General features: G+C 37.9%; 1 protein-coding gene across 1 annotated transcript; it reads left to right on the top strand.

Moving 5' to 3' along the window:
- Positions 1–8,761: 8,761 nt before the first annotated feature.
- LOC110028541 (terpene synthase 10-like) lies at positions 8,762–11,323 on the top strand (the record flags this gene model as incomplete). Its single annotated transcript, XM_020730439.1, is given in 6 exon segments — positions 8,762–9,087; positions 9,178–9,436; positions 9,930–10,320; positions 10,580–10,804; positions 10,902–11,040; positions 11,120–11,323. Coding segments are annotated over 6 exon segments (1,473 nt in total), but the record flags the coding sequence as incomplete, so codon positions are not given.

Here is an 11,323-nt window from a genome sequence, read left to right as displayed (position 1 = left end):
CGGATCAGCTGGTCATCAGCAGATTATCAGGATAAGCTGCTTATCAGCAGAAGCTGGATAAGCTGCAGCTGCCCCAAACAGACCCTGAATTTCCTTTGCTACAGGAAGCGGAAGTGAAAGAGAAGGAAAGTTGCATTTTTTTTTTCTATTCGCCTGGCCCGTGGAAATGAAGAAAAATTAAAGGAAAATTTTTTAATTAAATTACTTTAAATCAAATTAAGTAAATTTAATTAAAGATTTTCTTTGCTGAATAAAGAGAGGAAATAAAGGAAATATTTATTTCTTTTCTTGGAGGCGGAGAGGAAATTTTTTTCTTATTTTAACTTTTTTTTTTAAAAAAAAAAGAGGTTCTAAGCAATAAATTTTTGCAGAGAAATTTTTTGCAGAAAGTTTCGTTGCAGGTTTAATTTTCAGATGGTTTTTTCTGGTGCAAAATTCGAGGTGGTGAAGTTCGACGGAACTGGTAAATTCGGATTGTGACAAACCAGGGTGAAAGAACTGTTGGCGCAACAGAGAATCTTGAAAGCTCTGCGGGCAGCAAAACCAGATGCTATGAAAGATGAAGATTGGAAAGAATTGCAACAGCGGGCGGCAGCGACGATACGCCTATGTCTGGAAGATGAGGTTATGTATCACGTGATGAATTTAAAATCTCCATGAGAAGTTTGGAAGAAATTGGAAACTCAGTTTATGACAAAATCTCTGACGAACAAGTTGTATCTGAAGCAAAAGTTATATGGGTTGAAGATGCAAGAAGGTTCTGATCTAGCGTAGCACGTGAATGTCTTCGATCAAATAATCACTGATTTATCATGGCTTGATGTGAGTATTGAGGATGAAGATCGAGCGATGATTTTGTTATGTTCATTGCCCTCTTCCTATGAACATCTGGTGACTACTCTGACATATGGGAAAGAAACTATCAAAGTAGATGAGATTACTGCAGCGTTGTTGGCTCACAACTAGCGGAAGCAGAATGCAGGGGGAAGCTCTCACGGTGACAATTTATATGTGAAGAGTAAGCAGGATCGTGGAAGGAAGAAAGAGAAGGAGGGATCTGGAAGGCGAAATTCCAGATCAAAGTCTATAGGCGAAATTTCAGATCAAAGTATATAGGCAAAAAGGAAATTCATTGCTACAAGTGCAAGGAGTCAGGTCATATGAAGTGAGATTGTCCAAAGCTGAAGAAGCATACTAGTGAGAAATGTGATACTTCATCAAAGTCTGTAAATGTGGTGCAGAATGATAGTTCAGATTGCAGTGATGGCGATATGCTCTCAGTTTCATCAACTCAGTTCACGGATGCATGAATTCTTGATTTCTTATCACATAACACCTAACAGAGAGTGGTTTACTTCATACAGGTCAACTAATTCTGGCTCAGTCTATTTGGGCGATGATAGATGCTGCAATATAGTTGATATTGAAGAAGTCAGAATTCAGATGTATGATGGTACTGTTAGAACGTTATGTGATGTCAAACATATTCCAGATCTGAAGAAGAATCTGATTTCTTTGGGCACTCTTCACAGAAATGATTTTATTCCTAAGGCTGATGAGGATAGGGAAACCATCAGAATTTTTAAGGGTGCACTGACGATGATGAAAGGAAAGTTGACTGCAGGTAATATCTACAGACTGTTAGGGAGTACAATTGTAGGTGGAGTTCATTCTGTTGAGTCAGATAATGACAGTACAAAGCTATGACATATGCGTCTGGGTCATCTCAGTGAACGTGGGATGGCCGAATTACATAGAAGAAATCTGTTGCATGGAGTTAAAAGCCGCAAAATCGATCTTTGTAAGTTATGTATTTTTGGAAAACATACTAGAGTCAGTTTTATGACAGTCAGTTTTATGACTGGAGGAATTCTTGATTATGTGCATTCTGATGTATGGGGCCCTACTAGTCTTGATTATGTGCATGGCCCTACTAGGGAGCCTACTAGGGAGTTGTCATTGGGAGGATCTCAATATTTCGTTACCTTTATTGATGATTTCTCTAGGAAAGTTTGGGTGTGTTTCTTGAAACAGAAATCTGAGGTCTTCTCTAAATTTAAGCTGTGGAAAGCTGAGGTGGAGAACCAAACTGGTAGAAAGATCAAGTATTTGATATCTGATAATGGCACAGAGTACACAGATTCGCAGTTTCAGAAGTTCTGTGAGGAGCATGGGATTCAGAGGCATTTTTCAGTGCGGAAGACACCACAGCAGAATGGTGTGGCAGAAAGGATGAACAAGTCCTTAACTGAAAGGGCAAGGTGCTTAAGACTGAATGCAGGGCTTCCTAAGAGTTTCTAGGCAGAGGCTGTGAATATGGCATGCTATCTCATCAATAGATCACCTCGAGCATCATTGGGTGGCAAGGTCGCAGAAGAGGCATGGACAGGTAATCCAGTTAAATTTGATCATTGAAGGATTTTTAGATGTCCTGCTTATGTGCATGTACTTGGAGATGAAAGATCCAAACTTGATGCAAAATCCAAGAAGTGCATCTTTCTGGGCTACAAGAAATGTGTAAAAGGATATAAGTTTTGGGATCCAATTGCAAAGAAGACGGTGATCAGCAGAGATGCAGTTTTTGATGAGCAGTTTATGTTACAGCAGAATCAAGACAAGGTGTCAGGGAACAGTTCCAGTTCAGATGCAGTGCAGATGGATTTAGAAAAACAACCAGTAGTTTTTGAGAGAGGTGAAAGTTCAAATCCAACACCTGGTGATTCTATTCCAGATGATCTGCAGAATTACAATCTAGCCAGAGATAGACAGAGACGCACCAATGTAAGGCCTCCTAGCAGTTGGGTTATGAAGACTTAGTCTCATGTGCACTTCTCATCAACAACGATGATCCAGCCACTTTTCAAGGAGCTATCACTAGCCAGGAGAAAGAAAAATGGATGGGTGCAATGGTTGAGGAGATGGAGTCTTTGCAGAAAAACCACACTTAGAAGCTAGTTCAGCTTCCAGAGGGAAAGAAGACCATTGGGTGCAAATGGGTCTACAAAAGGAAACCAACGGTATCAGAAAAAGAAGGGGAAAAGTTCAAGGCTCGACTGGTTGCAAAGGGATTTTCGCAGCAGAAGGGGATAGATTATGATGAAATATTTTCTCCTGTGGTCAGACATTCTTCAATCAGGGCAGTGCTTGCATTAGTAGCTATTTGGGATTTACATTTAGAGCAGATGGATGTTAAAACTGCTTTCTTGCATGGTGATTTGGATGAGCAGATTTACATGGAGCAACCAGAAGGGTTCACTCAACCTGGACAAGAGCATCTGGTTTGCAGGTTAAAGAAATCGCTGTATGGGTTGAAACAATCTCCAAGACAATGGTACAAGCGGTTTGACTCCTACATGATGCAGATTGGCTACAGGCGATGTGAGTATGATTGTTGTGTTTATATGAAGAGCCTTGATGATGGTTCTTTTAATTTTTTGCTACTGTATGTTGACGATATATTGATTACTGCAAAAAATATGAATGATGTCTGTGGTTTGAAAGCTTTATTTATACGGGGGCTCAAACTTTACCTCAACATTTCTAAATGTGAATTTGCTATCATTAGCTCAACGGGCATCCATATTGATCAACAGAAAGTGCCAACTATTGAGTTTGGGCACACAAAATTTTGCTAGAGATTAATTTCAAGGTTTAGTATTTTGATTGCACCAATAACCAATTGCCTAAAACTTACAAACTTTATATGGACTAAATAACAACAACATTGACCTCAGGCCCTGTCCTTGTTATTACACGATTTGATAAACTATTTTTGGTTGAAACGAATACCTCCACTACCGAAATTGACGTTGAATTCTCCCAAGACAACAGGCTAGTTGAGTTACTTCATTGAAAAGTTTAGCATCCCTAATCAAAAAATTGCATTTGGATAGATTGTTGCACATTCTTGCAGTGACAAATCCTTAGCTCAGCTGTAATCTTCTTTTGTACTTGGTAGCTTAAAAAGGATATTGTTCAATTTGTAGTATGTTGTCCAATTTGTCAGGTTAGCGAAGGCACTACTTGAAATGTTGGTGTAAAATTTACTTCCAGTGCCCAATTCAATTTGGGAGTACATCAGTTTGGCCTTCATTCCAAACCTCTCAAGGACCAAATGAGATGTTTATTGTATCATGGTAGTAGTTTGCCATTTTTTCAAGATAGAAATATTTCCATGCCGTCAATATTCCACGCCATTTTTCTGTGAAATAGTATGCTTACATGGCATCCTCCATTAAATTCATTAGTTTCTTTTAGAGAGAAGTATGGAAAAGATCATATATAAATCTCCATCACAGCTATGTATATCATCGAAGATAGACGGACAAATTGAAGTGGTCAATCGTACTGCTAATATGTTAAAAAGCCCGATAGGAGACCATTCGACACATTGGAGCAAAATCCTCAGTCAAGCTTGTAATGCCATTTGTTATGGTATGGCTCATATACCATATCGGGACAGACGCTGGAGCAGAGCGGAGTGGAAGAATCTGTCCAAATTGGGAAGTTACGTGGGTTGGGGTGCGAGGGCAAAACCCCGCGGTATGGTACAGGGGTAATGTTGTAATTACATGTTGTGCCTAGGTTTACTCCTGGGGTTATAAATAGGCATGTTAGTAACCCCAGGAGGTATCCCTGAATTCTGTTAACCCTTTTCTGATCATTGAAAGGAACTCGCCGCTCTGCTCCCGATGCTCCCGACTGCTCCCGATGACGTAAGCATCTTTGTCGAACCTCGTTAAATCTCTGTGTTCTTCTGGATTTGTGTCGATTGCTGTTTTCTTCGTCCTATTTTTCTCAACATGCTGCTGTCGGCGGCCATAGTTGTCTCTGATATCAAATTGGTATAGAGCCTGATAGATCAAAAGCAAAACCAAGAACAAATAACTATATCATGTAAAATAATATATTTTGGTGGTAAGCATTAAAAAATAAAATTCCTCAGCGTAAGCACTAACAGAGCGATATTCTTGAGCGCTTCTCTAAGCTTGCACATGCAATATTTCTTCATAACCGGAAGTCAATAAATGATTACATAGATGTTACTTCATCTGAACCCAACTTTTGAAGGGTTTTCTTCCCTCTCCCACGAGAATGAATCAATTGCTGCCACAATGCCCTCGCTAAACCTTTCAATCTAACATGCGACGTAACAACACACTTGTTTTTCTATATCAACATCCATATATTCAAAGAAGGCCACCACGGTCGGCTTCCAATCCAATAAATAATGTTCAATTTTGTTGAAATTCAGAATAATACGTAATAAAGTGAAATACTTTGTTTGATATGAATGGGGGTATAAATAACCCTTACAAAAATCTTATAATAAAAAAAATAAAAAAATAAAAATAATATGAAAGGAAAAATATATCACATGATATCTCCAATAATTAATTCATATTAATTATTAGGAGATATAAGAAATAACATAAAATAGGAAAACAAATAATTCATAGTTCAATAAAATAGGCAAGGAAATATCTCCTTATATTAAGAAAATAATTTATTCTTTGTAACTTCTTATAAGAATAAATTATTTCTTATTATAATTCTTAACACTCCCCCTCAAATTTGGAATGTATGTTAATAATTCCTAACTTGTTGAGTAGTTAGAAAAATTGATCGTTTGGATTATCGAATTTGCTAGAATCAGGCTAGGCTGAATTTTGAGTTTTGTCTCCCATATGTTTCGGCCTATCGGGCTTCAACACCATAGGGCTTCGATTTTTTCTGGCTTCGGCACTCTGAGGCATCGACACTCTCAGGTTTCGGCACTCTTAGGCTTCGACATTCTAGAGGTTCGACATTTTCAGGGTTCGACATTTTCAGGGTTCGACACTAAGGCTTGGGCACTCTCAGACTTCGGCACTCTCAGGCTTCGACATTTTCAGGCTTCGATGAATTTGCTTGATTCAGGCTTGACTGAATTTTGAGTTTTGCAAGACAACCTACAAAAAAACTGATTTTTAGTTGACAACGGTTGTCGTTGGCTGCAGAGAAAACATGTAATTCACACCTAGTAAATTCTGCTGACAGAGAAAGCAGCAGAAGAAAGGGCAGCTGGAAACAAAGCTCCCCTTGATGCTTTAGTAGGGAAGAAAAAAAATATTGCATGAGAAATGACCGGCTGAAAACGCAGCTCCCCCTGACACTTTGACAGGGAAGAAAAAAATACTGCAAGAGAAATGACCAGCTGGAAATGCAACTCCCTTGAAGCTTGGGCAAGGAAGAAAAAAATGCTGCAGGAGAAATGACCGGCCGGAAATGCAGCTTCCCCTGACGCTTTGGCAGGGAAGAAAGATATTGCAGGAGCCCTGATGCTTTGACAGGGAAGAAAAGAATACTGCAGGAGGAAGGGCCGATGATGGATTTTTCCAGCATTGTTCGATCCACGACAGCGATATTTTCGGCGGGATGATGATGAGGCGGGTGGCGGCATCACTGGTGTCGCCCTGGCTGGAGCCCCACCGCTGGTGCAGGCATTTGTTAGATTAAGCAATGTTATGTTGGTTTTTTTTTTTTTTTAATGGTTTGTGGTGATGTTAAAAAACCACAATTTACACCCCAAAAAAAAATAGGAGTCGTGTATAGAAGTGAAGTATGATCCCCCAACTTTCTGAAAGACCTCGGAGAAGGAGAATCCTCCAAAACACCAGCCCGTGCATTTCTAGGCGATGACAGTGGCAACAAGCTTCTAGTCGGATCTGAAAAAGTTAGGAGTGTGATGCAGATGGTTCCTCCCCATCATCGGTTGCGGTATGCTGACTGAAGGAGTCTCTGATCGCAATCTAGCTTGCAAGGCATTAGCTGTATTGGTAGGCGGAGGCTTGACGACTATGCTGCTGAGGATGATGCCGATGTGCAGACCCAGAGACGGCGATAGGGGATACGCCTCTTGTTCTCTGGTTCAGACTCCGAGGCAGCATCGAGATCGACCTATGGGAGCGCATCTTTGTGATACTTTCCATGGCTTTTGTAAACTAACGAGGTGGCGGGGAATTAGGGATTTGAAGAACAAGAAAAAGTCGTCGTTTCAAATATCAAGATGAGTGTCCCTCCCTTCCTGCACAGATGATGGCAGGAAGGGAGTCCGACACATCTCAAAGGAGGACCGGTGAATAGGGTACGAAACCTCGCTCTAATACCATGTTGAAATTCAAAATAATGCGAAATAAAGTGGAATACTTCATATTGTTTCATTGATATAAACGAGAGAATAAATAACCCTTATAAGAATCTTATAATAGAAAAAAAAATGATATGAAAGGAAAGATATATCACCTGATATCTCCAATAATTAATTCATATTAATTATTAGATAATTAATATAGGAAATAACATAAAATAGGAAAACAAATAATTCCTAATTCAACAAAATAGGCAAGGAAATATCTCCTTATATTAAGAAAATAATTTATTCTTCGTAACTTCTTATAAGAATAAATTATTTCTTATTATAATTCTTAACATAAGGAGATATAATTCTCAATTTGAAGATCGTTACCTAAGTAAGGAATAATAAGCTTTACCTTACAGTCGTTGTAAAAACAATCTGTACCTGGTCAAATGCGATCGGGGCTTTCTTAGAGTAGCTCGGCTTTATCAGATTCAAAATCTTAGAAGTGAGATTGTAGATGGTGGCAAAATAATTATTATCTATTTGATGACATAAATGAATTCATATGATGAATTTTCGAACAAGATTAAGACCCCCATCTATCTCACTCTTGGCATCAATATTTTATTGCACACCAAACTAATACAAACTAATTATAGTATTAGAAACTGATAAATGTCCAAATAATGTCTTTAATCATGTTTTCTTAAATTAATCAAAATATAGTGGGCCAGCCTCAATAAATGGCTGAAAAATGCTTTTCACGTTTTGGAGATAATAAATTAATTATTGCCCATGAGTTGGTGAGAGTCGTCTTATTCTGAAGATTTCAGAAAAAAATATGGACCAATTAGGTATACAGGACTCCAAATATTGATGTTTACAAATCAAACTCTTCTTTCATTTTGTTAGGTATGGCTCATATACTACATGAAGGACAGATGCTAGAGCAGAACAAAGCGAGCGGAGCGGAAGAATCTATCCAATCGGTGGAGTTTGGTTATGTGTGTTGAGGGTGCGGGGGAATTGCCCCCGCAGTACGGTACATGGGTAATTTTGTAATTACACATTGTCCTCTAAGATTATATATATATATATATATTGTGTCATGTTTGTAATCTTAGGAATAATTTTGTAATCTTTTTCTGAAATTGAAATTGGAATTGAAATAAAGTCGCCGCTCTGCTCCCGAGGACATATGCATCTTTGCCGAACCTCGTTAAATCTTTGTGTTCTTCTTCTGAATTTGTGTTTCTTTGCCCTAAATTCTTCAACACAGTTAAATATTAAAACTCATGCTAAAATTTCTACTAATATTTTATATTTTTAATTAAATTCTGAATGATTTAATTGTGACACTCATAAAAAATAACTACAATATTTGGCATGTATACAGGCTATAAATTAGGATTGAAACAAATTACTTACGGTGTAGCATCGCAATCTTTTCTATTTATCAAAATTGCATTTAATTGCTTTTTCAAAAAGTTATAGCTGAAAGTTGTGTTTTGCCGCCAGCTGTGCAACGACATTTTCAAAAAATAATTTTAATAAATAATTTGTTATACCCACCACATTTTTTTGAAACTTCACAACCCCTTCTCCAAACAACTACTATTTTTCAAAACAGAGCCTAAGCCATTCAATAAAACCCACTTCCACATTCCCCCTCCTACATTTCCTTCTTACATTTCCCCTCCAAATTTTCTTCAATGAGAAGAATGAGTTGTCCCCATTCACTTACAAATCTGCAGATCTCTGCTTATTCTGTAAATAGCCGTTACTTTCTCCCGTTTAGAAAACATCATAATGCTCAATATTTCTCATCATCTCCATTCCCCCGTCTTTACAACAAGTGTTATTCTGTTGCTTCGATCTCATCCACTCCCATCCGAAGAACAACAAACTATCAGCCGAGCCCATGGGATGACAGCCAAATACAGTCTCTGAACATTACTTCTTTCACTGTAACATACATATATATTTGCATTGTTTCTCTTATCTAATCTATATCTATACATTTTTTGGATCATATATGTATATATGTTTATGTACAGGGAGATGTGCATGTAAAGAGAAGAGAGGAGCTGAAGGAGGAAGTGAAGTGGCTTATTAAGGAGAAGGGATTTGCTGATCAGCTGGAGCTTTTTGATTTACTGCAAAAGCTTGGAGTGGCCTATCATTTTGAAGAGGAGATCAAAGATTCGTTACATTTGATGAGAACCTTGGAAGAAGAGTTAAGAATGACCATGGATGCTTATGTCATGGCTCTGTATTTTAGGCTTTCAAGGGAGCATGGCCTTGTGGCCTCCAAAGGTTATGGAAATTTTCTAATTAATTTATTAAGTGTGATCTTCTACTTAATTAATTTGTTTAGTGCGCGTGATGTGTGTGTGATCTTCTTCACTAAGTGTTTTTATCAATGAATAATGTACAAACTCTGGTTGTTCGGATGCCAGCGTGAATCGCACTTATGCTATCGTGCATTCGGTGTAGTGCGATCCACGCGGTCGTCCGAAGATATTTTTTTGAACATTATTTGTATCTATTTATGGAGCCTATAATATGCGACAAAGAGAAAATTTCAACGCATAAAATTGAATCTCATGAAAATGTAAAAACCCCTACCTAACAAAGGCGCAATGAGGGAAGGGCTTTAACCACACAAATCAATTAAGCAAACTTACATACAGACATGGATACATGCTTGATAAATTTGCAAACTATAAATGGTTTAATTATCTTAAAAAACCTTTGCCTTGTAATAGCAAATTAATTTATTACTGCTAAAATTGTTATTCCGGAACAGATTTGTTGGTTCAATGCTACAAAGATAAGAATGGGTCCTACAAGCCTTCTGTACTCCATGATACCAAAGGAATATTAAGCCTCTATGAGGCTTCATTTCTTGCTATGGATGGGGAAGATGAGCTAGATGAACTAAAGGAGTTTACTCTGAAACAACTAAGATATCTAAAGACATCAAATTCTTCAACAAATCCAAAGCTTTCAGAGTACATAGCCAAAGCCTTGGAGCTTCCTCTCCACCATAGAATTCCAAAGCTTCAAGCTCCAATTTTCATCCGGCTAGCTCGCGACATAGAAGAAGTTAATCCGGACCCAATTGTAATAGAATTCGCTCAACTCGACTTCAACATGACTCAAAGCATCTACATCAGAGAGCTCAAGGAGATTACATCGTATGTATAGCTTGTTAATTTCCTTATATATGTATATATGCAAGAATGTGTCACGTACTTAGATCAGTTGGTCGTGCATCTGCTTGTCAGTTGTAAGTCTCTCTGGTCTGGGGTTCGATTCCTCCCGAGTGTAGAGTGTGGTACTCGAATTCTTAGACGCATGAGGGATGACCGAGGCTCGTATAATAGCATCCGGACATTCCTTTTGGAATATATATATGCAAGGACGATTAAATAATATATTGTTATGATGTCTTAGTTGGTGGACAAAAATAAGTAGTGCAACTGGTGGTAAAGTAACTTTTGCAAGAGAATGGCCTGTGGAGAGCTACTTCTTGGCAGTGGGTTTGGCCATGGAACCACAGTTCTCAACACTCAGAATAGAAGTTGCTAAAGCAATATGCTTTATAAATGTTATAGATGATATCTATGACATTTATGGTTCGTTGGATGAGCTTCAGCTCTTCACTGATGCCGTTGAAAGGTACATAACAAAGAAAATTTTCTGAATTGCAACTAATTTGTATATTTGCATTAATTAAATAATATACAATTGATTTTATACACCATTGATTCCACAGGTGGGAATTTGCTGCTGTTAGAGCACTTCCTGAATATATAAAGATATGTTTTTCAGAACTATTCAACATGGTAAATAGTGTGGCATGCAAAATCATGGAGGAGAGGGGGTTGGATGTTCTTCCATACCTTAAAAGAGCGGTAATGTAATTAAAACCTTTAAATGAAGCAGAAATTCTTTTCAAATTATAATATTGCCTAAAATGCTTGAAAATATCAGTGGTTAGATTTATGTAAAGCTTATATGTTGGAGGCAAGATGGTATTACACTGAGTATCGCCCAACATTTGAAGAATATTTAGATAATGCATGGATTTCAGTTTCAGCCCCTTTGATCTCAGTTATAGCGCTTTGTTTAAGTGAAAACTTAACGAAGGTATCACTCGAAAGCTTTGAGTTTTATCCGAGCATTGTTCGACGATCT

Source organism: Phalaenopsis equestris, unplaced genomic scaffold (genome assembly GCF_001263595.1).
Source record: "Phalaenopsis equestris unplaced genomic scaffold, ASM126359v1 Scaffold000513, whole genome shotgun sequence".
NCBI classification, from domain to species: Eukaryota; Viridiplantae; Streptophyta; class Magnoliopsida; order Asparagales; family Orchidaceae; genus Phalaenopsis; species Phalaenopsis equestris.
This window is presented reverse-complemented; position numbering and strand designations above follow the sequence as displayed.